The following is a 27,163-nucleotide window of genomic DNA, read 5'->3' as shown; positions in this document are numbered from 1 at the left end:
AAAAACGAATATTAAGCGTCTAAAAAAATATTTATGTAATGTTAGTTCTTATTATATTATTTCACTGAGCAATTGCTCTTTTTGCGAGACAAATTCTCACAAATGCACATTCGTTAATTTACTGCAAGTTGACAAGTCTTTTTTGAAATGACCCCTACGTTGAGAAACTGTTGTTAAAATAGATGAATTAAGAATTGTGCTCTGCGACAAATTTTCAGTCTTAAAGTAATTTGTCAACTAAATTACTTGTTAATTTATTTTCTGACAACTTAGTTAAATTTGACGAATGTATTTTTCATTCTAATTGTGATATTTTAGGACACCGAGCTCCGGTCACCCGTGTCATATTCCACCCAGTGTTCAGCCTCATGGTGTCCGCAAGCGAAGACGCTACAATGAAAGTGTGGGATTTCGAAACTGGCGAGTACGAAAGAACGTTGAAAGGTCACACAGACCCGATTCAGGATATCGCCTTTGATGCGTCTGGAAAGTTGCTGGTTAGTATTTCAACCGATAATTAAACAGCAATCAGACAAAAGTAGATAAATTTTGCACAAAAATCGAGCTATACTAATGCCTACACTTCTTCATCCACTATAAATTTTGTTTATACTAACTACTCTGATATAAAGATATTACAAATGAATTTATTTCATTTTGTTTTATCCAAATGAATGAATGAACCTTCTGCTGAAGTTTTAAATAGTGTTTGTAATGGAATTTAGGTTTAATTTTATCACTCTTATTTGCATATTTCTCATTTCTTGTTTTGAATTAATTAATTAACTTTTGCTTGATTCCTCTAACATGGATTTAATAGGTTTTGCTTTAAACATACATTATTAGTATCTTAAAATAATAAAGAAGTATTAATATTGAAGTAAATTTAGCACTTTTGTCTGACTGCTCTTGAATTGTCTTTTTGATTTCGAGACATCGATTTAATGCGATTGTTTTGGTTTGATACAGGTTTCCTGCAGCTCGGATATGAGCATCAAACTTTGGGACTTCCAGCAGACTTTCGAGTGCATCCGAACGATGCTGGGACACGATCACAACGTTTCGAGCGTTGCCTTTATGCCCGCTGGAGATTTTGTTGTGTCGTGTAGCCGTGACAAAACTATCAAAATGTGGGAGGTGTCCACTGGTTACTGCGTCCGGACCTATACTGGACATCGGGAGTGGGTAAGAGCTTGTCTATTTTACGTACTGAATGTTGTTTACAAAATACTGATGATACATTTATTCTGTAACGTTTATATTATGCAAGATTCTTTCAAGTACACCACTTGAGATGAAGTGGTAGTTAGTCATTTTTAGCCTGGTATCTTTATGATTCATCTCTAATACTTTAATATAATGGTAGGATACATTGTAGAAAAATATTTTATAATGTGAAGTAGAAGTCTATAATCTCGCAGTGGAGGTGTACGAATACCAGAGGGGAAATAACACGCAGTTTTCTCCTCCTAAAATGTATTAAAGCCCTTTCCAAAGTGTGTGTTATTTCCCATCTGGTATTTAATAATGGTTTTTGTTTTTAACACATTTTTTCTTTATTTTGGCCAAGCTAGACTATAGAAGTATTCAGACAAATTGAATTTTACTGTCTCAATACGTTTTTAGAAAGAAATATAACAAAAATGCTACATTAATTTCCGATTTGTGGAAGATATGAAAATTGATGTATTGTTGATGTTTGGTCTACTTGGTTTGGATCTGGCATAAGGCAGCTCAGAAACAAGTATGGCAAAATGTAGCATATGAAATGAATAAAAAGAGAATCATTGCAAACCAATATTAGGGATAAAAGTTCGGCAGATTTCTGATTTATTCTGACGGTTTAAATGGGGAACTACTATAACTGAACTTTATTAAATATTTTAATTTATCTCAATTATTATTGTTTTATTTTTTGGAAATGTTTTCAAGGGGTAAATATTGAGGCGTGGTTGACGATTGTGAAAATGAAGGGATCGGAAATCAAAATACTGATCGTCCGAGGATCTACTCATATTTAAAAAAATACTTGCAATATTTATTACTGTTAATAATACTGATTGTTTGAGACCTGCTTTGAGGCAACTGATCAATATTTCTAAATTTTTTATCAGGTTAGAATGGTAAGACCATCGCCTGACGGATCACTATTAGCCAGCTGTTCCAATGATCAATCGGTCCGAATCTGGAGCGTATCTTCGAAGGAGTGCCGTAACGAACTGAGAGCTCACGATCACGTGGTCGAGTGTATCGCATGGGCCCCGGACACAGCGGCCAATGCAATCAACGAAGCCGCTGGTGCTGACAACAAAAAAGGTGCCCACATGGGTCCCTTCCTGGCGTCCGGCTCGAGAGACAAAACTATAAGGTTGTAATTAATTTTAGTCAATCCGTAATTAGAGTGAGGAAAATGTTTGTTGTAGAATATGGGACGTGGGCGCTGGAATCGCTCTGTTCGTTCTTGTGGCGCACGACAACTGGGTAAGGGGAGTCGTGTTTCATCCCGGCGGCAAGTTTTTGATATCCGCCAGCGATGACAAAACCTTGCGGGTCTGGGACCTGAGGAATAAACGTTGCGCGAAGACTTTGGATGCTCACAAACATTTCTGCACTTCTCTAGGTAAGTCCTTTTTAGTTATAAATTATTGTCAGCCAAAGTCAATGTGTAAGACAGTTTAGACTACGACAAGAATGGTTTTAGGACTATTTTACGAAGTCGTTTACATTAATGGCATAGAGCGTAATATGTACCACTCCAATTACTAGTATACAGTTTTAGTAATACAGGATGCTCCTCCAGGAACTGGAAAAAGTATGAATAACAAAAAATCTAAAATTTTGTCACCAAAGTCGATGGGTGTCGTTCATCTCAAATATTTTTAAGATGGATTGCTTATTTTAAATCAAAAACCGTATATATTTTTACATTTTTAAATTCTACGACAAACTTTAGATATGTTTCTTGTAAATGTCGTATACCTATCTGTCTGGGTAATTTACCATTTTATGTGAAATGTGTCATTTGCAATACCTACCTAAGACAACTGTAATTTTCGTATATCAGAAAACTGTTTTTTCTTGGTTTTTCTGCTTTGTCGTATTAAACAAGGTTGGTTCTAAGAGTGGGTACAGAAAAACGCCAAAAATAATGATACGAGGTTGTCAAAAGTTGGCAGCATTTTTAAATAGAACACTTATTTTTATAATTTTATCTTGTTATCCATTTAAAATTGAGATTAATTTAAAATTCGGTGAATGGTAAAGAAAATTCTTGATAATTTACCGTTTTCCGTAAATTCTTCGTGGGGGAAATTATCTTGGCCCATCTCTAATTGCTTTACTTACACAAATTCGTGTGTAAGTATGGGAGTCTAGCAAACGGTACGAGATACAGAGTTAGTTACATTATGGCAAAGTTGAACAATTTGAGGTTAAATAATATGCCGACACATAAAATTTCAATTAAGTACTTCCGGAGATCAGACTGTGAAAGTTTTCACGCTGGTTGAAACTTACTCTTGAAAGTCATCGCCTTTGATAATGTCCGCCGCAGTTGTGGACGAAACGTCAAGATGTAATTCCATACAACCACGGCTAATAAGCCTGGAAAACTTCAAGAATCACTCACAAAACAAAAACGAAGGTTTTATTTTTTTGTTGATTAATTTGATGACAGAACACTTTACCATTACCACTTTTTCTCCTTTACTACGTGGCAGTATCATATTTGACATTCGACGTTTCGTTTTTGTTTACCATCATCAACTTTTATTTCTCTTCTGGGCGACATATTCAATTTTTACATTTTCGAATAATGCCCTTTTTTCCAATTACGGTTCAGTTTTCCAATTTTGCGGAAATAACAAAAACTATGTTTAAGACTTACTAGTATTTTAGATAGTAGTTGACAATTATCGTCACTTCGTTAATAAGAACAATAATAACTTTTTTCGAATTCTAACCTAATTTTCAAACAAACAAACAAACAAGTGTTGCTTCTTGAGAATATTCCAAAAGTTTGTCGCTTGAAATTTGGTCTTAAATGAGTAATTTTGGTAATCTACCGATTTTACAAAAAAAAATGTTATTTTACTCCTGAGAATATTCCAAAAATGTTCTAGAAACATGTCATAACCCAATTGAAAGCTGCCATTTTTTTGCATTTCTCCAATCAATAGTGAATAACTTGGTTATTCGCAACTTTTACAAAAGTTTACTCAGCTAAGTTGATTGTGGTTACCAAAAACAGAAACGTGGGACTTTAAATATGTCATTGTCATCTCTTAGAGAAAAAAGAGTTACAGTGACAAATTGTCAATTTTCTGAATTATCCGCCATTTTGTTACACCTCACAGTGGCAATGGTAAAGTGTCATTGATTCTCAGCTATCTTATCAAATAAATTAACTAAAAAACTAATTTTCTAAATTTAGGGTTTTTTTGGATATTTCCGTTAGTGATCAGAATTTGTAAAATTTTAAAGGGACACTCCAAACTGCGCAATTTTGTCATACTTTAACCAATCTGTAGCTCTTTACATTTTTGAAATCCACATACTTACACTTACACATCAATTTGTGACACTGTACAGGGTGTCCCAATATAAGTTTCGCGAAAACTATACATAGTATGGCTACGAAAAAAAATTTTTATTAGTAAATGTGGCCAAAGGAAAATGCTGGAAATAATTTTCAGCTTTCTAAATCCACCGCTAGGGAAGTGAAAAAAAAATTGAATTCTATTTTTATTTTTTTTTGTTTGAATCAAAAAGGAATTGCGTGTACTAATGACTGCCATTATAACCAAACCCTATGCAACATACAGGGTGTCCCACGACGAAAGACCTCGATTGATATTGGAAAAAGTATAAATAGGAGAGTTTTGAAAATTTGGTAGAATACTGATGTGGGCATGCCCAATCCAATTAAAATATTTTCAAGATGGTTGCACTTCCGCTTATACCGGAAGTCGATCACAACTTTCTTATTTTAAATAGAACACCCTATATATTATTACATATTTGGATTCCTCACAAAATTCTGACCAACTTTTGTATAGAATGCCCTATGCCTATCTCTAGCCGTTTTCGAAATATTTGATGTTTTTCCAAAAAAGTGACAGTTGCAACGCTCAACATATTTTTGTACTATGTTAAAACCGTATTTCATTTTGCAATGAAACTTTGGGTTATTGTAAATAAAGGATCGTTTTATTAAACTGAGGGTGCGTAATGACTCATTTGTATACAGGGTGGTCAAAAAAAAATCATAAAGTTGCCACTAAAAAAAATGAAAAATCTCAAGTTTTTTAAATAGAAACCCACATTTTTTATGACGGAATCATTTTGAGCATTAAAAATTACTATAAGTTTCAATTTACTTGCCTATACCTAAATCCAACCCATTTCGTTTTATTTGAGAATAAACATTTTTTTATTCGGCTGCATGGTTGGGATTAGCTGGTACTCTAGTTAGCCATGCTTTTGACACACGGTGATATTGGAGAACTGCAAAGCATGTTATGTTGAGCGTTGCAACTGTCACTTTTTTGGAAAAACATCAAATATTTCGAAAACGGCTAGAGATAGAAATAGGGCATTGTACACAAAAGTTGGTTAGAAATTGCAATTTCTACATTTGTATTATTAAGGATTGGTTTTGTTTTAATAGCTTTTATCTTCACAGATCCCGTATTCTTAAAATTTTCAATTATTTGCTTGACAGCTTTTGGTGATGGCTTTGGTTTTTCTGGATAACGAGCGGCAAATACCTCACATGTTCTACTCACAACTTTATCACATTCTCCGTAAATAATAAACAGATTTAAGTAATCTTGGTTTGAATAACGTAACCGCGACGGCATATTTGCAGTTGTCAAAACACTCAAAACTAGTGTTATTAACATGCCCTGCAGGTCTCCAATATCACCGTGTGTCAAAAGCATGACCAACTAGAACACCACATAATCCCAACCGTGCAGCATAATAAAAAAATGTTTATTCTCAAATAAAACGAAATGGGTTGGATTTAGGTATAGGCAAGTAAATTGAAACTTATAGTAATTTTTAATGCTCAAAATGATTCCGTCATAAAAAATGGGGGTTTCCATTTAAAAAACTTGAGATTTTTCATTTTTTTTAGTGGCAAGTTTATGATTTTTTTTTGACGACCCTGTATACAAATGAGTCGTTACGCACCCTCAGTTTAATAAAACGATCCTTTATTTACAATAACCCAAAGTTTCATTGCAAAATGAAATACGGTTTTAACATAGTACAAAAATATGTTGAGCGTTGCAACTGTCACTTTTTTGGAAAAACATCAAATATTTCGAGAACGGCTAGAGATAGGCATAGGGCATTCTATACAAAAGTTGGTCAGAATTTTGTGAGGAATCCAAATATGTAATAATATATAGGGTGTTCTATTTAAAATAAGAAAGTTGTGATCGACTTCCGGTATAAGCGGAAGTGCAACCATCTTGAAAATATTTTAGTTGCATTGGGCATGCCCACATCAGTATCCTACCAAATTTTCAAAACTCTCCTATTTATACTTTTTCCAATATCAATCGAGGTCTTTCGTCGTGGGACACCCTGTATAGTATTCTAATTTGATTAATAATGTAATGTTTATAACTGTAAGAAGGCTATTCTTAATGATTTTTCAATAATATCTCGTGTTACAAAAGATATAGAGTACTGCAGTTTTCACACAACGATAGATAATCTGATTGCTTATGGAATAGGTAATAGGAATCTATACCATTGCATTTGATTTTTTCGAGATATCTAAGATAAAAAAGCAATTTTTGTAAAAACCGCATCTATCGAAAAGACCGAAAACTAAATTGAACATTGTTTTGGGACACTCTACAGGACAGAAAATGCTCTTTAAAATGCCGCAAAAACAAAGTCTCTACGATTAGCCGTTTTCGAGATATTTCATTTCTTTCAAAGCAAACTTTGACTACTCCCTCCACTTTATTTAAAGAGATAGAAAAAAAAAAGTTAAACAGGAAAATTCTTCGTAGAGAATACGGGATTACTTTTATAAGATTTTTACTATACCTTTCCATTTAAATTTTCAGAGTTTTTGGACATTTTTTATTTTAGTGGTATCAAAACGCACCCTAGCGGTGGATTTAGAAAGCTGAAAATTATTTCCAGTATTTTCTCTTGGCCACATTTACTAGTAAAAAAATTCTTGTAGCCATACTACGTATAGTTTCCGAGGAACAGCCGCGTGGACGGCTTATTGGGACACCCTGTATGTACCCCACCATGAGACCCTGCAAATTTCCAATATTTTTTAATTTTATTTCTTTTCTCGCATACGTTAATCATATGACACTATCATATTGGCCCAGTCATTTTCTTTGACAGACAGTTAAAACTGATTTTTTTATTCAATTTCAGATTTCCACAAATCGCACCCGTACGTTATTTCGGGTAGCGTAGATCAGACGGTAAAAGTATGGGAGTGCCGTTAAAACCGTCGAGTTTCAGTCTTAGGATCGTCGCTAATACCATGCGAATGGATTAATTTGTCAACCGCTCTACATACAGGTGATCTAAACTGGACAGACAATTCACTCTTTAAAGATGTGAACGCGATAATTTATTTTTTACTTATTAAGTTTACAGTATACTTTAACGTTCCAATTGTTAAGGAAAATTAAACGATTCTCTTTTGAAATCGGTCAGCATATTCTTATTACAGTTTTACCGGTAACAGTTATATGAAAAAAGTAAAGTAGCAGCAAAGTGCCAATTTTTCATTACATCAAAAATATTACTATCATAGATCTTTTTCAAGAAAACCAGTTAACTAGAACAAGACATTTATGAGCAACTTTGATGGTCAATCAATTTGCAGTAAACTTGGATGAGATTCAAAAGAAATTAACTTTTGAAAGTAATATTTGTTATATAACGGGTGAAATATGTGTATAAGTAATTATCCAGTTCTATTAAAGTTATTTTCAAGTCCATCCCACTTATATAAACTAAAATAACCGTAATTCTATTAAATTTTTAATCAAATCAGTTAAATTAAAAATATGGGGATAGTCTTTGATACTCAACTGGGTTTGCTTTCCAGTGGGTCATCCTTTCAAATTTTACTCAAAATAAGAGAAGTTTGTTAGTTTTCCTTTTAATAAACGGATTAAAAAAAAGTAAATTACATTAAACTTAGTGGCAGATACCTTAAACTTAGTAAGCCATTAGCTAGTTTAAAAGTTAGTATTTATCTAGCACAGCTATAGTCGCAGCAGCAGCGTCCAGTAAACATATTCCTTTGGGAGTTATTGTTGTGTTAAATATTTTTCAAATATGATTTATGTATATAAAGAATTGTTATATTTTTACTAGGATAAAAATACTCTTTCCCCTTTAAAAGGCGCACGTTTGGTTTCATTTTTTTTTATTTTACGTGTCTGGTTTTTCCTCCTTTGTTACGGCTAATTTAAGGTTTAAATAATGATATTGGTTTATTTTTTTAGTTTTCTCGGTTATCTTTCTTCTCCCTAGCTAACCCTATAACCCTATTATGAAGTAAACTATCTGAGCACAGTGAACGTTTTTTTTTTTTTCAAATCTCTGGGATGGATAAAAATTATATAATCTCTCGCTTGCTTCGTTGCATGTGCACAATTGTTCATATAATCTTTATGTACTTGAAATGCATACAAGTATCGCTTCGTTTTAAGTAGAAAATTGTGAATATTTTGTCTGTATATAAACTTGAGAATTAAATTCCTTCAGTCTGATTGATAACGTTTGATTTTCCTGTACCCGTTTCCATCCAAAAAGCAGCTTTTACAAATGATTTTTTGGTTTAATTTCAGACTTTATTGGCCCAGTCATTTTAGGGCTTTACCGCGAAATTTGGCCAGAACTAAAAATCTCTGGAAAACTTCATTTTTCAAGTTAATTACATAATCTTGCGTTTGCGTCGTATATAAAAAAATTCACAACTATAGAGTGTCCTAAACTATTTGTGTCGGTAATGTATACAGCTAAAGTAACAAGTAACTAACTACTGAGACTCGATAGAAGCAATTTAAGAATGGTGACAGGCTTATTGATCGGTCATTATCACCTGAGACAAGATCAGTCTTTGATGGGTGTTGTTGAGGATCCCGAATGTAGGGGATGCTTAGAAGATGAAGAAACTTCGGGACATGTCCTTATGAGCTGTCCTGTCTTCTCTTACGCGCGTATGCGCATACTGGGACAGCCAATGATGTTGCCCAGGGACATACTGTTCTCGCGGTCTGAGTTTACCCGTGCGTCATCCCCCTGTGATTTAGAAGAAGACATGCATTATTAACTTCATCCTTGTCTATTGTTCACTTTTAGAAAGGGTAAATATCTAAGTGAATGTCTTCCAAAAAAAACATTTACTGATTAGCGCTTCTATTTCAGTCATTGTCAGTTTGACAACCATCGAAATTTATTTGATTTGTTTACTATTAATTCTTTTCCGTTTCTTTGTGTTGTTAATCATTTATAAAGCTTCTATTTACCACACCACCACAGTTCTTTTAAGAGCTATTGTTTCTACGCTTTTAACATTCTGTAAGTACTTTCATAATATTCTTATTAATATTTTTATTTTTTTTATGTCGGCTGTCACGATCTAACCAAAATTGGCACAATTACTAACCTGTTTTGGAAAAAAAGTGGGAGTGTCTATTATGGTTTTTATTTAGCCATTTGGTTTTTCGTAAATTCGGAATTACTTACTATTATAGTATTTTTTTAGAAAATGTCTGGAAAAAATTTCTACAGACAAGCCCAGCAGTTAATTCTTAACCTTTGTGAATATGTTGAATTGGAAAAAACCAATGGCGGACCTTTAGAAGCTTTATCATCTATTCAGGAAGAAAATAAGAAATTTTAAGACCTAACATATTCTTACTGATGTATTTTTTTGATACTAGAAGGTTGCAGCTGCTTTGAAAATTTTCCGCAAAACTGTTTATTCGATTCGAAAAAAGTAAGCAATCTTATGATTTCCTCACCTAGAAAACGTAAATCGAGACGTTATCGACGGGCCAAGACCACTGATTTATCTGAAAGCATTAAAATGGATGTTCGAAATACATGATATGTACAACGATAGTATGTTAATAATAGTAAAATATATCTACTTTTGTAAGAAACATCTATTAACATTTCATTGTTTCCAGAGACTGAGATTTTTGGGTTGCATTATAGATTTTTCATAAAAATTTCTTCAAACATATTAATAATAAAGTCATAGAAAAAATAAAATAAGCGTCTAAAATGTTTTCCAGCGGGTTTAAAATAAAATAAGTGGATTGCAACCTGAAAATGAGATATGAGATACTACAGCATCACTCAGAATGTCTTATTGAATTTTTAATTTGTTGTATTTATTTTAGAGAAACGTGTAACCATCCAGAACCTAAATCAAGAGCTTAAAGTTAAAGAAATACTACATGTTGGTGATACATCTCTGCAAATTTTGGTAAATAAGTTAGGTTTCAAATTTAGACGGAATTCTATGATCCAAACGGAGACTTCTCATAAATAAAAAATGTTATTTTGGTCAAGATATTTTTGCTTTGGTTTAAGGTTGTTTTAGTGCAAATTTGCAGCCAAAGATCTCTACTTTCTGACTGACAATACACGCAAAATTTTAAACGTGACGAAACTTTAGACACGCCCTTTTCTATAATATGAACACAACAGGTTTGTTGACGAAAACTTGATTTGATTCATATGATTATAAATGACATATAGCCTTCGTGACGCACGGGTAAACTCACTCCGCGAGAACAGTAAGGGACTTATTCCCCCGGGCACCTGGTGGCTTTTATAATGGACACTGGGCTACTGTAGCTCCCTTACTGGCGGGACGTGACGGGCCCATATAGGAGGCCTATACGTTTTTCAAAGGCAGGAGCCCCCCGCGTCACACACACTCATTTGATTTTGTAAACTGTCTCGGTCGCTTGTTGACAAATAAACCAACGTTTATTAGGAAACGATTGCAAGGCTTTCTACTTTTCAGTTTAATATTATTTTTGTAAAAATAAATTTGTCTAACTTGACATTTTTCAAAACCAGAAATATTTGCCTGCTTTTCCACCTCTAATTGAGCCGTGGTCGTGGATAAAACGTTGAATTAAATTCGGGGATTAACGGCAATAATCTTATATAATTAATAACTATTATTATCGCACTAGTGTTTTAAAGCACGCAAAGAGTACAATAAAAAAATTAATTATTATCCCACTAGTGCGGTAAAATCTTTCATTACTTAACTGAGAGTTATGTAATAAGTTTCTGCTGAGTGAGATGAGTTACAAATTAGCCATATTTCTCTTCGCCTCTTAGCCAAGTTTATTATAGACCTCGTGTTGTAAAGGCGCAATTATCGGTAATTCCACTCATAGAATTACTGTAACTATCCCATTGCCAAACCATACTGTTTTCAAAAGTCAGAGATAGGCGGAAATGTGTATTTATACAATTTCATCAACAGAATTATTTATGTAAATGCAGTTATTGATAAGAGAATAACATATTATAGTGTTGCGCAATATCCTTGTACACATATTTTAACTAAAAAGAAGTTAATTTTTTAGTAATTTCAAGGCAGTCATCCCATATCACTGCACAGCGGTCACAAAAGTCAATAAAATTGTTCAATATTAATTAAAAGATTAGAATGGCACTCATTAATCTGATACATTCAAATTAGTAAGTGTTCATTCTTATGATCAGTAATACATCAGTGATCAATACTTAAAATGATACATTTCAGTTACAAATTCAAAATGTTTGTAGTGACACTATTCACACTAATAACAACAGTGCAAATAGTGGCTGGTGTCTGTCCTCAAAATGGAAGACTTCTATACGAAGATTTGGATTTTTGTGAACCAGTTGATAATACTACAATGTGTCCAGAAGCTTACAATTGTCGTTATAACCATTCAGGCTGTTTTTACAAAGGAATGAGATTCCGGTACGGTGAAATGATAGATTCCAGTCTGACAGATTCGCAATGTTGCACTAACTGCTTTTGCTCCTATCCCCACTATATTTCGTGCCAAACTAAGATCTGCCCTGAAAGCACTTTTTGTGGCCGACTAATCAATCCTCGCTGCTACTACGGCTACTCTTTAGAAAAGTGTTGTTCTACTGGTTTAGTATGTCCTAGAGCCAATGAAACCACATGCGAAGTGGATGGTACAGTATATAAATTAGGTCAAAAGTTTACTCCTAAAGACACTTGCCTGTCGTGTGTGTGTCATGAAAATTTTACGGGGGTATTCGATGATACGACGTGCCAAAAACAAACTTGCAACTCACAAATTCGTTTTATTGACGAAGTATTACGCAACTGCGCTCCAGTTTACTTGTCCAATTCTACAGCTTTATGCTGCCCGGATCAATTTGTTTGTCCCAGTTTCTTTGACAATATCAATATTAAAGTTCTCAACAATACAGTGATAGGATCACAGGAATGTGTTTACGGGTATAGAAAATTGAAGCTGGGAGAGGGATTTTACAGGAATTTGGTTGCTAACTACTTTATGAGCCGTCAGATTAAGTGTGAATGTGTGATACCGCCTTTATTAACTTGTTCGGTAGTTTGACAATTTGTACTCTGAAATGATATTTAATTTTAATAAATAATCTTGTATGACTTTTTTCTTTTAGTTTTCTGGTTCTAGTTTAGGGTCAGTGTGCAGTTAATCAGGTAACATGGAAACACGCCTTGAGTATCCTGCAACAAAAAATATTCATATCAAGGGTAGGAAGGATGTTATTTCAGTTTTTTAATGGTGCCCAATGTGGGTTTTTTAGAATGGTATTTCAATTTTAGTGAGTGAAGTAGAATTCTATATTCTTTCAGTAGAGTTGAAGAAGATTAACATGCAGAAGCAAGACACAGTCCTTCTCCACAATAAACTGTACTTTATAAAGTTTTGCTGCCCAACGTGGGATTTTCTCAACGTATTTCTTTTGCCGCCCAATATGTGTTTTTAAAAAATTAATTTTTAATTTGGCGCTCAAAAGTTTATGTTGGAGCTTTAAATGGTAAATGAAATGATGTGCGCAATAATTACATTAGTATTGTTACGTGTAAAACAGGATTTTGTTCGTATCGTTTTTAATTTGCATTTTTATATCCATAAGTTTGTGTTATTATATTTTTCAGGGTGAATAACACTGATCAGCTGAGTTGACAGTTTTCTCCCTTTGGTTTGTTTATTTGCCTCCCATTGTGAGCTATAAGCCAACTAATCGGCCTTTGAGTTTTTACCTATTTTTGTATCGTCTTAGTTCTCCAACAGAGATTTTTCTACTCGGCTTGTACGGGGATCCTAAAAACTGTAATACCATCCGCTGACAGGAAACCGTCAAGTCGTTGTTTTTTCCAAGAACCCCATCAAGTAAAATTATCATCAGCCATAATTTGAATTTTTAAGCTTAAAACATTGTTACATTTGGCACAATAACATAATTATTGTTAAGCATCGAGTGTGCAACATTGACATTTGACGTTCAAATCTAGCTAAGTCTGAGAGAGCTAATTATGGTACTTTCAACATTGAAGTAGCTAAATATTATTAATATTACCTTGTATAACCAGATCAAATTCCCCACTTTTAAAGTATTCTATCAACTTTTTGTTGTCGCCAGTGCAAATTTCAGTCACAGATTGACTGAAATTCCAAAACAACAACTTTTGATTTCTAGCATCCAAATCTTCAAGCAAATGTCCAAAATTCTACAACAAAATAGATATAAGTGATAATTTTTGGTTCACACATTTTCACTCACCATAGCATGTGTTCCATCCACGGTCCTGACAAATTTTCCATCTAAGACTACCGTGCTTTTCTCTTCACAGCATACGCGCAAAATTTCATTCCGCATATACTCGGCCGAGGGAAAGTACAAGCTGGATTTAGGTCTTACCATGTAAACTAAATGCTGGTCAACCAAAAGACGTTCAAAGTACAATTTCGGTCTGGCGCTGTCATACAAAATGAAAAGGATATTAGTGGCAATGCCGATGATCATGCCATACTCGAGACTTAGAAGCAGAGAGCAAATAAAGGTGGCGAAAAATGGTATTAAGTCTAGTTCTGCAAATGTACCTCAATAAGTGTATTATAGTAAAGGTAGTAATTTAAAAACAATACTTTTAGTCCTCCACATAACACCAATTACGTGAAACTCGCACAAATAGTACATGGAGACGATGATAACGGCTGCCAGTGTTGATTTTGGTATGTACTGGAACATACTAGTGAGAAGGATGAGAGCCACAAGGACCATCATACTTGTTACCAAACCTGCTCCTCAAAAATTACATAATAGGCTGTTTTTATAACTGTTTAGTAATATGCTGATTATTCTCTAGTTTTGAATTCATAATTACACCCGTCGTAAAATGGAGTGACGTAACAGTGTAATAGAAACATAAATGTTTTGAATGGATCGTTTGTGAGCGTTTGCTTCTTGATTTGTCAAATTCAAAATATTTACCTTCCTATGGCGACGTAGAAGTTTATAATGTTATTCCTATACCCTAATTATGCCCGATTTTTAAGTTTAAAGGTTTCGATTTGTGATTTATTGTAAAAAAAAATCTAGGAGATTTAAGTCGGGCGAACAGAGTGGCCAATCGAGAAATCTATTTCTTCCAATCCAGCAGTTTGGTACACATCGCCATTTTTTAAATATTTTGTTTAATGTGGGAAGGGCATCGTCTAAAATTGTTTTTCAATTCGATTTTCAAAAGTTTTAAATAAATATTAAATTAATCTTGTACCATTTAGATCATTATTGGCTCAAAAATTAAGTTATATTGGAAAATGTTGGCAAATTTTCTTTTTTTCTTATTACCTTTCAATTCTTCTCTTTTCTCTTCTCTGCTACCAATTATTCTTCTTATTCTCTTTTCTTTATTAGAATTAAATTTTTGACATGAAAATTATCTTGTTTAATTTTAGCGACTCTTCTTTTTTTCTTTCTGTTCCTGTTCCTCTAGGGTAAAGTTTATTGTAAATATAAATAAAAAATAAAGTAAATAGTACAGTTTCTCTTTTTTTAAATATAAATTATGTTTCTGCACAATAAACACCAGAAATTGTCAATTTTTTCCAAAAGTGGCTACCAATATGGCGACTTTCGTCGCCCCTCGCTTAACAGACAAATGGAGTTATTGTTACCTTCTGATACTTGATCTTTTTACTCAATGAATCGGGCAAAATTATTTACTACCGCACACTATGTCGTTTTGTAAATGTATATAATAGTTTTCGAGATATTTTCACATAAGAAAATAAGAAATAACTGACCTGAAACTTGTGATCTAGCTCCTGAAATATTATTCACGGCCGTTCTGGTAAAAGATCCTGTAATTGGCATGGAATGAAAGAATGATCCTGCCATGTTTCCAATACCTAATGCTAGCAGTTCTTGGGTGGCATCCACCATTTTTCCTTTTGCTGCATTAAAACCAAAAATAATTGTCAGCAAGTATTATAGATATTAGTCAGTCTTAGCATTGTCATACTGAAGGCTTTTACTATGGCGATGTGCTCTAAAAAGGCGATTAGCGGACAAAAAGCCAGTAAGCTGCCATATTCAATTAACATTCCTTCAAAACTGTAGTAAGTACCATTCCAAGTTGTGCTGAAAGGTGGCAAATTTACAGATGGAAGACCACCCTGAACTTCACCTAAAATGTATGATTTTAGTGGGTTCAGGGTGTTATATATAATACGTTGTAGATAAGAGTAGTACCAGTAACAGCCACAGGGGTAGAATTGTAATATTTTTCTGCAATTAAACTTATTGTTCCTCCTGTAACTACTGCGATAGCATTGCCCCCTAAACTCACTAGGAATATGACTTTTCCCAACGTATTCCTGGTTTTAGACCATTCGGGTTTATGTTTCATGGATCCGTATTTTTTCATCTCCTTAAATTGAAGCAAGATCAGTTCAGACACAAAATCAACTTAAATAGATCAGAATTTCAAAGATCAAAATAAATATTATCTAAAAATGTTGACATGAATTCTCTGGGTGAATTTTTATATTGGAGCTTCAGAATTTGGTGTTAAATTGTCAACTTTGCAATGTTGTATCTTAAAATACATACCCTGAAGAAAAGCACCATTATAATGGTAGCAACACCTAAAACCGAATCCCACAGCTTAATTTCTTTGATATTGACAAAAAAGGATTTCCAAGCTTCAAGAAATTCATTAGCCGGTCCTGGGATACCTAGCAGAGACTTTGTTTGTGAACTAGCAATGCTTATAGCTGCAGCCGTAGTAAAACCTGATATTACTGGGAATGAGAAGAAATCGACTAAGAATCCTGAAAAACGACTGTAAATTACACTCGGTAGAAATTTGGAGAAAAAACATATACCTAAATGAAATATTCCTGTAATAAAAATACATATACCAGACAATAAAGTTATAAGCACAGCTCCACCAGGTCCCATTGTGGTAACTTTGTTTTGTATTAATAAAGACATAATAGCAGTAGGACCCATGTTGATGTCTTTACATCCTCCAAATAAAAAATACAATGTACCACCCATGATGCCACTGTATAAACCATAATGAGATGGGAGGCCTATCAAAATTAAGCGGTTCTCATAAATTTAATAAAATTTTATGAAAAACCTACCAGCTACAGTGGCGTAAGCAATTCCTTGTGGGATTTCCGTCAAACCAACTGTAAATCCCGCTAAAAGATCCTGGAGAAAAAAGGAAATCGTGTAGGTAGGAAGCCATTTAAGAACTGGCAAGCGATTTTTGATGCGCTGTTTCCATGTTAATCTGATGACTGTTGATGATGGCCAGTCATCTATATCTAGATAATAACTTTAGTGTAGTTTCTTATAGTTTTAAGTCCTGTTTTGGAAAAAGGAGTGTTTTTTGTTTCTTTTACTTTTGGCGGTGCATATTTTCAGTCTTCATCAGAATACATAAACAATGCCATTTAACAATTGCCACACTGACAAACACTTAAAATGATTGTCACTACACTTAACACATAAGTTTAGGGTTCACGTGCAGAAATTATGTTGACAAGAAAAAAAATGAATTGGAAGAAAATGTATCTGAATACTGAACTTAGGTGTTAAGTGTAGGAGTCATTTTAGCTTTTTTGTCATTTTTTTTTTAATTTAATGTTAAAAAAATTGCTAAAGTGCTGCATAATTAAAACAACCATAAAGAAGTATCAAACAATGTACTATAACAAGCAAACAAAGTTAGAAAGTTGTCAATTTTTTACTTTTATAATTTTGACACCTGTCAAAGTTACCAACTTTACTTTGATAGTGTGAAACATGCTTGGAATTGTTGGCAGTATTTAAAAATATAATAATATGTACAGAGTGGTCCATTTAAGATAAGCAAGTAGGATACTTACTTCTGGTATAATCGTAAGAGCCACAACATTTAATATGTTTTAGTTGGATTGGACATACTTATTTTGCTATTTTATTTATTTTTTTTTTACCAATATAGGAGCATTTAATGCGAAAATTGTTTAATTTTATCAATGAAGAGTCTGAAACTTAACTTTTACTAAAAAAATAGTTTAAAATTCGATTTTTCAGTCTTAAAGCACAGTGAAGCGTCTAGAAGTCAATTTAATACTAACAAAGCGTAAAATGGCATGTTTAAGAGTATGGAAAATGTAAAAATAGTTTTTTAAGTCTGCTATGTCAAAAACTTGGTGAAGATAACCCGCTTGAGGAAGCTGAAAGCAGTTTTAAAGCCCTAAAAATAGTCCACAGTTTTAAGAAAATAAAAAGCAAAGTAAAAAAACTTAAAAGTTAGTCTTCAAGCCAATTTTCATGAATCTAATGTCAATATCCTGTATTTAAGACTAAAATATTGAAATGTAATTTCAAATTATGAAAACTTACTTCAAACGCAAATTTTAAGCTTTTGATGTCACTTTTCATTAGTTTTTCATGGCTACAATTCCATTTTCACTACTAAAGTTTTTCAACTTATCTGAAAACTATAACGACTGACTACAAAGACAGTTTTAAGCCTTTCAAGTCAATTTTCACAGTTTCCAAGTCAATTGTCAAGGCTAAAGTCTTTCAATTTGTCTGGAAACTATGAAAACTGGCTACAAAGAAATTTTTTAAGCTTCTTAGGTCAATTTTCACCGTTTTCAAGGCAATTTTTAAGTATAATATTAGTAAGTGGGTTGGTTTAACGTAATTTTGTCAAATTCAACAAGTAAAGTAAAAAAAACTGAAATTTTTTGAATGAGGCAGATAAATGAAAACTATTTTTCCGTATTTACACCACTGGACAGTTTCGACAAACGTCATTAACATAATGAGTATTAATTTCATAATATGTATTTGTGACTGTATTTTCCTTGAGAAGCATTTTTCATGAAAATGTATGTTAACTTATTTTTTGATGGGCTATCGAATGGTGAATTACTGACATTTAAAACTGGACCACCCTGTTTACCCACTAACGTTATTTGTCTTGAGACACCCTGTATTGTATACCCAAATATTTATGTAAAATTGTACTGACTTACCTACAGGTAAGCCTATTTTTTCTTTTTCCAATTCCACGTGTACTTGACCCTGTCCTTGCAGATCTGATAATGTGAGAAACATTTTTCTTAAATATGTTAATAATAAAATATTACATAATATAAACTTACCTTTGACCGAACGTCTTCTCATCTTTGCAAACTGAGCAAAATCTTGAAATTGGCAACTAAATACAAACACTTAAACCAATTTTGCTCATCGGCCAGGTAAGTGGCGAGTCAATTCATAACAATTTGCGGACTTCACCATATAATAGCGGTTAATCAACTTTTATCTCCGAGATTGTTTTATCAACATGATTTATTGTATTCTTGCTCTTCAGAGGTTGTAAGGAAATGTGCAATTATTTCTGTATTTTATAGAAACTATAAATAAGTTTTTGAGTGTTGCCACGCAAGTACGAAAATAAACAAACCTTCATAAATTTAAATTAAGTTTTTTTATTAGTAGTTCTGATAATTGACAAAATAATGCATTTTTTTGGAAATGTTTTGGAGTGTTGACAACATGACTACCGGGTAAAATGCAAGTGCTTTCAATTGAGATGGTAGATAAATACTTTCGGACTGAACCAATTTACGTGTACAAATTATTACTGTTGGAAAAATTCCTATAAAGAACCTACGTAATAATCTTGATAAGTAATAATAAGTAGCCCACTAATTTTTGGATACTTGAGACGACTGATAATAAATTGCACTTCATTATTGTATAGTAGATTTATTTGTAGATCATTAATAATACATAATAAATTGACAGTCTTCACTTTGGAGTTTCTGGAGAGGTGACAAATAAACTACTGCAACTACTTGTTTAGCTACAAAATCCATTTTTATTTATTTCTGACACTGGCAATAACGACAAACGTTTACAGTAACCTGAAATCATAAGAAATGTTAACTAAATACATATACTGTATGTAAAAAATTCGACAAACAAAAAATGGCTTCCGAAAGATTCACTTTATGTACAAGTTTCGACAAATATATAGGATTTCGTTATTAAGACTGTAGGTTTTGCTATTGACACTAAATATTTGGACAATTGTTTCACAGTTTTAGAATGCCAACTTTGGGTATCTCCAAAACCTCTTATTATAAGCCGAGTAAAAGTCGAAATGTTTACACGAGCAAAACGTGAGCTTTCAGCTTGCTGCTTTTTATTGACCAATCACGAATTACCCACTGTGATTAAGAATTATACTTTTTCTGTACGAGATATTGTGTGCAAAAGTATTGACACTACTAACTAATGTCAAAACGAGGCTAAAAATCAGTTAGAGTTAAGAATTATTATCGATAAGCATGTGATACTATGAAAAGCATATAGTTTTCTGTAATAGTTAAATAGCTGCCAAATTATTTCTATTTAAGTTACATGAAAATCTGATCAGATGACAGATTGCAGAAAATGTCATTGAAACATATCCCATAAGAAAAAAACTTAATCTTCTTTTCAGTGCCATCTATTGTAACTCACAATAATTGGGGTTTTTCATATATTTTTCGAAATAATTCAGGTTTGCCGAGTATTTTACACACACTGTACTAAAACAAACAAACAAAAGTTAGGATGACGTCACAACTAAATAGTTTGTTCTCACTTAAGAGCAGAAAGTAAGTTGGTACCGTGTTATGTTAACAATTAATTTGGATTAGACTGAAAGAGTCATCATTCAATGAATTGATAATGATAATTTCATAATAATACGTCAACAAGACTATCAAAAATTATGAAATTATAAAAAATATAAAACTTTGATATTTTTAAAATGCAAAACAAATACGAATAAAAAGACTCTAAACAAAACAGAACTTAAATTACAAATCCAAATTTCTCGTGTGGTTCCGACCGTATAACTTCCTAACCACGTTATTATTGGGTCTGTTCATGGAGAGAATTCCAAACTAGTAGTTAGAGAGATATGCTCAGCCATTGGCCCGATATCAACAAGTGTCATAGTCACGTGAGCCTTCAACCAATGATAGCTGAGATTTCTTTGATTTTCTCTTGGAAACGTCTCTGCGAACAGACCCTTTTTACATAACTCACTCTGACGCATCTTTTAAATTATCAGTGACTAGAATCTACTTATAACGGTAGTAGAACAAATTTTTGTTTCTAACACATTGAAACTGCAGTCGTAAAATTTTTACTTTCCGCACTGGTTAAGTAAAGAACAATATTAAATCCATGAAAGAAGAAGCATTTTCCACACATACCATTTTACTTTTCTACGTTATAGCAACACTGCAAATTTGCTTTGTTGCAACGTCATCCTACTTTCCCTTGCAAATTCTTTTAATGAAATAGATACCTTGAATAACTAAGTCGAATTCTCCACTTTTGAAGTGTTCAATCAACTTTCTTGTATCTCCAGTGCAAATATCCGTAACTGCAGAATTGAAATTCCAAAACAGCAATCTCTGACTCCTGAATTCCAAGTCATCAAGCAAATGCGCAAAGTTCTACAACTCCATCATTGATTTTTTTAAAACCGATCTTAGTTTATGATTTACCTTGGATTGAGTTCCATCAACAGTAGTAACAAATTCCCCATCAATAACTACAGTGCTTTTTTCTTCACAACACACCCTTAAAATTTCCTGTCTCACATATTCGGCTGAAGGGAAGTACAAACTTGATTTTGGTCGTACCATGTAAACAACGTGACGATCTAGTAGAATTCGTTCAAAATATAGTTTAGGTCTGGCACTTTCAAACAATATAAAAGTTAAGTTGATAGCTATGCCGATGATAATTCCATATTCCAAACTAAGCACCAGGGAGAATATTAAAGTAGCACCAAAAGGGATCAGATCCAATTCTACAAAAGAAACATCTTGATGTGCTGGTGCCAAATTAATTTTGGTTACTCAAACTTTTTGTTCTCCACATAGACCCAATTACTTGGAAATCGCATAGGTAGTACATAGCCACTATTATCACGGCAGCTAGAGTAGATTTAGGAACATACTTAAACATTCCAGTGAGAAGAATTAGAGCTATGAGGACCATTAAGCTGGTTATCAAGCCTGGAAGATCAAACTTTATGTGACATTTGACTTCCAGACAATACGAATTTTACCTGAAACAGTAGTTTTGGCCCCAGAAGCGTTATTGATAGCACTTCTCGAAAATGATCCAGTTATAGGCATTGAACGGAAAAATGACCCGGCCATATTGCTCGCACCAAGAGCTAGCAATTCTTGGGTGGCATCTACCATTTTACCTTTAGCTGCAACAAAACGCTTTAAGTCCAAAATATTTGCATTGTCAGTGGTATTACATACTGAATGCTTTAACTATCGCAATATGTTCTAGAAAAGCTATCAAAGGGCAAAATGCTAGAGAACTTCCATACACGCTCAACATGTCAATAAACGTGAAACTGGTATCATTCAACGTTGAGCTGAAAGGTGGAAGACCAACTGATGGGAAACCTCCCTGTACATCCCCTAAAATATTTAATTGTGTGGAGTAAAAACTGCAACATGAATGAGAATTTTTCACTTGCTCTAAAAAGCAATAATTAATTAAATTTGGTGACTTTGGTCATCTTCAAGATACAGAAAGCAGTAAAGACTGAACAAGTAACTGAAAAGTAACATTCAAATTTTGTACAAATCAGCCTGTTTTCCCTTCGTTACTAGTGTTACTTATTTCGTTACTCAATTGTATTTTCTTGTGCACAGCTTTTAAAAAAATTAATAAAAGGAATCCATACTCATCATCAAATTCACTCAATCTGGATTAATGCAGCTGATAAAACGGAAAAAAGTAAAATTTCTGGAAAATACCACACACTTATTGTAATAAAATTGATTTCGCGTGTGTGGTCAAGATTACATCAATCTTTTTGAGATGACACAAAGTTGTTGACATTAAATAGTTTATGTGTATTGAATATTTGTTTTTAATCTGAAACACTTAAATTTACTATACTATAAGTTACAATACGTAAATGTTGACCTGATGTACTTGCCAAATTTAGTCGATTAGAATGATAAGATATCAAAGGTGTCAACAGTTAGTTGATATTTAGACTATTTTTATATTATTTTAAAAACAATTTGAACCAGAAGACTGAGAATTTGTTACACATTTAATAATATTTACCTTTTTCATTGTAATTTCAATTTTTTTTATCACAAAATTGAAAAATCCAGAAAAATATTCGCTTTTATTGATTACAAATTAGGACCGAAATTTTTTTCATATAGTACTTATAAAACTGGTTTGTTTTAATTCCTTTCATATTTTCTAAGGCCTATTAGCTTGCTTGGTTATGAGGCATTTTCAAAAGTAGTCAAAAATCCCTTATTTTTTCTCCTTAAGATACTATTTTCCAGTTTTAAGTTTCACTTTTGATATTCAGCATTTTAAGAGGCAAAATATTAGCTGTTTGCCTCAGCAAAAGTATTTCAGGCCTGTATTAGTTCTTTAATATTTTTTAAACAATCATTATCAAAACTTACCAGTTATTACGACAGGAGTAGCATTGTAGTATTGTTTTGCCACATAACCAACAGTACCACCAGTTATCACAACTATGGCATTGCCAGCTAGACTAACGAGAAATATGGATTTTCCTATTGCATTTCGGGTTGGGGACCAATTCGGCTTAGATTTTAATGAACCATATTTTCGCAATTCCTTAAAAAAATAACTTATATGAAATTAATTTACTTCAGTCAGCTATTGTCACTTTCTATTAACGTAATTTTCCAAATTTGAACTTATACACTGTTAAACAAAATGTGATATTTACCCTAAAAATTATGACAACCACCATGCTCACCACTCCCAAAACAAAGTCCCAAACTCGAACCTCTTTTATATTTCTAACAACCGACTCTAAAGTTTCGAGAAACTCATTAGCTGGTCCAGGCACCCCTAATAGTGACTTTAGCTGGGTAAAGGCTATGTTAAGAGCTGCAGCTATAGTAAATCCTGTTATAACAGGAATTGAAAAAAAATCCACTAAAAAACCTGAAAACATTTGCTGAACAATAATCTAAAACAACCTAAGACCAACAAGACTAGTTTAATTAAGGTCAGTTGAACTTTGACTGTGACTTATAAGATGCAAAATGACACATTCAAGCTAAACTGAATTAAAAACTGTCCTTGTTGGTGTAAAGGACAATCTACAGGGTAACGCAATAGTGCAACAAAGTTGTGTCTTCTTCAAAGAAAAACCATTCTATTAAAGTTGATTACCATCATTTTTAGTCTACAACATTAACATACTTTAGACTACTCTATACTACAGGGTTTTTTGGTTTAATTAAACACCCTGTATATTATTTTGCGTATCTGGATTCTTTGTTTCTTTTTCTGTACCTGAATTTGTTTTTAGTTTTGCATACAAAATATAACATGGCAGAAACAAAACATTTTTATCTTACTTATTATATTGCTACGGTGTAAAGGAGCAATTATAAAATGTCATTTATTTTCTGTTATCTCATCAAATAAATCAGAACAGAACCATTTGATAATGTTAATGACGTTATGTGAATAAGTGTCAAATGACTTAACAGAGAATAGTTGAACTCTTACTCAGGGCACCCTTTATTAAACATAAATTTTGTTGTTTTCACTAAATTGCAAAATCTCGTATAATTTTAAAGATACAGAGGTCCAGTTTTCGCAAATTTTGTTTCTACGAGTAATTTTTCCTCATTTGAATAATTTGGTGCCATTTTGATTACAATTTTAGAATACAAACTCTATTCTACTAATAAATGCAGCTTAGGACAGACGGAGAGAGATAATTCAATTTATTCGAAATTGTTAATAAGTTTCACATAAAATTCTCCAAAAGTTTGCCCATTTAACCGACTCTCTTTAGCTCTTACTTCTTATAAAGATTGTTTAACAACAATATGGAACTTTGTCACACTATTATTGTGCGATCTTGTATATATTTCACAAACCTAAATGCAATAAGCCGGTAATAAAAATTAACATTCCAGAAATAAAACTAATCAATACTGCTCCATTAGGCCCTAAAATGGCCACTTTATTTTGTACCAGCAAAGCCATAATGGCGGTGGGACCCATGTTAACATCCTTACACCCTCCTAATAAAACGTATATCGTTCCACCCATAATGCAACTGTATAAACCATACTCAGATGGTAAACCTTCAAAAATTTAAATTAGTATTCATTAGTTTTTTTTGGGAAATTATTGATTGAAAACCTGCTATGCTAGCATATGCTATGGCCTGTGGAATTTCAGTGAGACCAACCGTAAATCCTGCTAGAAGATCTTGGCAAAAAAGTGATATTGTGTAAGAGGTGATCCATTTGGTAATGGGTAGTCGATTTTTGATTCGATCGTTCCAGGATGGGGTGGCACTTTTTGTTGAAAGCCAATCTTCTAGACCCATTTTTTTTTATTTTAGGTTTAGTATTCCAACAGTATAATATATCAAATTAGCAGCGTGTATGACTTACCTTTTACTTCTTGGACACCCATTATTTTCAGCTACAAAAGTGAATGACCCACTTCAGTGAATACTGACAAAACGCAATTAAGCTTCGCCAGACTAGCGCCTCTTAAAACTAACCAAAATTCAATGCTCATCAATTTTATCTTTAGATAATAATTTTTATTTTCTTTACAACGATACTAATATATTAGATACCCAGAGACAAAACTTAAGAATCCTTTTATACTAAATCTTAAATAAACTTTCGTTTTGTTTACTTAAGGCAACAAGATAAATCTAAATGCAAAATATATCGAACTGAAAGGCATATGCCCTTCTTGACCTCGTAGACTGAATTTTGTGAACTTTTATTAAGTAGATTTTTCCTGCGTCAAATTAATAATTGTGATTAAAATTCAAGATTGATAAAGTCATATAATCAAGTCAGTTCGATATAAATGCAATATACGTTTTATTGAACCTTGAAAAAAGTGAGGGATTGCAAAAAGTATTTCTAGTTAGCAATCAGAATTAATTTTGAAAAATTATATATATAAATGGAATAAATTCATTAACAAAGTAAATATCTAGTCTTACTTAAAATGTTTGGTTGCTCATTAATCTGAATGTGGTAATTTGTCTGAAGATTCTGAAATGATGCATCACAAGTACAAAAAAACTAGTATGGCCATTTAAAAAGCATCTAAAATATTTTCGTTCAACAACTTTTACGATTTTTATTCAAGAGCCAAAATGTTGCTAAGTTTAGACAATTTTTGTTCCGTCCAGTTTTTCTCTAAATGTTATCGTTATTGGGATAATGATCATTAATTATTGGAATTTTCAATATTTGGAAGGATAGCAGAGATATATAACAGACAAATGTTTGAAGCAATGGTTATTAAAAAAATATAGTAAGAAAAGTAAATGTAGTATATTAATAATAAATTAATTTAAAAAAAATGTTCAAAAGTCTAGTTTTTTGATAAAAATAGCATCATAACATACATGTCAAAATGTTTCAAAACCGTGAAAATCTTTAAAAAAAACTTTTTAAGGGTTCCCTTGTCAGAAGCTGCTAACAGAGCAAACATGAACCAAAATGACATTAGTTTTCCGAAATTATATTTTTTGATGTGAAGAAACTTCAGGAAGAATAAGCATTTAATCCTGGACAACGTGGCTTTTTAGAACACTTGGAAGTTAAATTTCCTTGTAAAACTGGTAAATCTAATTGCAACCTGTGTGCAAACTGTAAAGTCTAAAAATTATTTTTATTTAACCACATATTATCACATTTAAGGTATCCTAATTGTACAATAAAGATAATATTCATATTTAGTAAGTACACATTTACAATAAAGAAAAAAAAGTTGGCTGCTCATCGTTATAAAAGGATACTTTAGTGCTGTTATTTTCACACGAATTGAATAATGAATTGTACACAGTTTAATATGTACCTACTCCAAAATCTATTCAAGTAATACTATAACAAAAAGTCTAGAATAATCAGTACTTCAGTGCAATCAATCAATTATTTCATAATGATTTCTAATACTGCAGCGTTTATTTGTTTTTTACAACGTTAACATAAGAAACAGGTATGGAAATTTCAAAATGATACATAGGAATCCAGTGGTAAAAACTGAAAACCATAAAAAATCCATGAGCTAAACAAAGTTGGCGACAAACTTCGTAAGTGGCATCCCACTTTCAAGACTTCTGTCGCCTTGAAATGGTTTCTGACACATTTAGGTGTCCTCTGCTACTTTCAAGTGAATTCTGCCACCTTCATGTGTCTTCTGTCTCTTTCAATTAAGTGAGTTCTGCCACTTTCCAGTGTCTTCTGTCACCTTTAAGCCGTTGCTGGCACCTCCAAGTACTTTCTGCCGCTGTTAAGTGTCTTCTGCTACCTTGAAGTGTCGTCTGCCACCTCCAAGTATCTTCTGCCATTTTTAAAAAGTTTCTGCCACCTTCTAGTGACTTCTGCCATCTAAAGGAGAGCTCTGCCCTCTTTTCTTTTTTATAATCATTGAACAAACCTATCTATGTAGAGTGTAACGAGTTATGCGGTAATAAACTACTTTCCACACTATATTATGTATA

At 32.8% G+C, this 27,163-nt stretch overlaps 3 protein-coding genes across 4 annotated transcripts in view; 1 reads left to right on the top strand and 2 right to left on the bottom strand.

Moving 5' to 3' along the window:
- The window catches only part of Lis-1 (LisH and WD40 domain-containing Lis-1), a 36,661-nt gene extending 27,890 nt beyond the window's left edge, over window positions 1-8,771 (top strand). Inside the window, exons 4-8 of the mRNA XM_081995956.1 lie at window positions 319-497; window positions 970-1,185; window positions 2,115-2,368; window positions 2,424-2,620; window positions 7,417-8,771. Of these exons, the coding sequence (XP_081852082.1) occupies window positions 319-497; window positions 970-1,185; window positions 2,115-2,368; window positions 2,424-2,620; window positions 7,417-7,490 (920 nt within the window). The 3' untranslated portion in view covers window positions 7,491-8,771. The remainder of the gene's footprint in view (window positions 1-318; window positions 498-969; window positions 1,186-2,114; window positions 2,369-2,423; window positions 2,621-7,416) is intronic.
- A 3,817-nt stretch (window positions 8,772-12,588) lies between these two features.
- LOC145740409 (sodium-independent sulfate anion transporter-like) lies at window positions 12,589-18,948 on the bottom strand. The gene is made up of 12 exons (XM_081995963.1): window positions 18,726-18,948; window positions 18,597-18,659; window positions 16,704-16,889; window positions 16,440-16,649; window positions 16,165-16,385; window positions 15,805-15,982; window positions 15,575-15,739; window positions 15,357-15,506; window positions 14,196-14,348; window positions 13,831-14,138; window positions 13,627-13,777; window positions 12,589-12,769 (listed from the first exon to the last, which is right to left on the bottom strand). The coding sequence occupies exons 1-12, from the start codon at window positions 18,745-18,747 to the stop codon at window positions 12,735-12,737; spliced, it is 1,842 nt and encodes a 613-aa protein (XP_081852089.1). The 5' UTR covers window positions 18,748-18,948; the 3' UTR covers window positions 12,589-12,734.
- A 371-nt stretch (window positions 18,949-19,319) lies between these two features.
- LOC145740412 (sodium-independent sulfate anion transporter-like) lies at window positions 19,320-25,224 on the bottom strand. Of its 2 annotated transcripts, none has more exons than XM_081995970.1 (11): window positions 25,083-25,224; window positions 24,826-25,005; window positions 24,558-24,767; window positions 23,387-23,607; window positions 23,094-23,271; window positions 21,909-22,073; window positions 21,704-21,853; window positions 21,498-21,650; window positions 21,135-21,442; window positions 20,933-21,083; window positions 19,320-19,493 (listed from the first exon to the last, which is right to left on the bottom strand). In XM_081995970.1, exons 1-11 carry the CDS (start codon window positions 25,102-25,104, stop codon window positions 19,429-19,431), a joined length of 1,803 nt encoding a protein of 600 aa, XP_081852096.1. In that variant the 5' UTR covers window positions 25,105-25,224; the 3' UTR covers window positions 19,320-19,428. The 2 variants fall into 2 exon arrangements, with proteins under 2 accessions (XP_081852096.1, XP_081852098.1); XM_081995972.1 differs by having other exon boundaries at window positions 24,826-25,002; window positions 25,083-25,218.
- Between the last annotated feature and the right edge of the window lie 1,939 nt (window positions 25,225-27,163).

Source organism: Ips typographus, linkage group LG1 (assembly GCF_016097725.1).
Source record: "Ips typographus isolate SLU linkage group LG1, UJ_Ityp_2.0, whole genome shotgun sequence".
NCBI classification, from domain to species: Eukaryota; Metazoa; Arthropoda; class Insecta; order Coleoptera; family Curculionidae; genus Ips; species Ips typographus.
The sequence above is the reverse complement of the archived record's forward strand: the minus strand, read 5'-3'. Positions and strand labels throughout refer to the sequence as shown.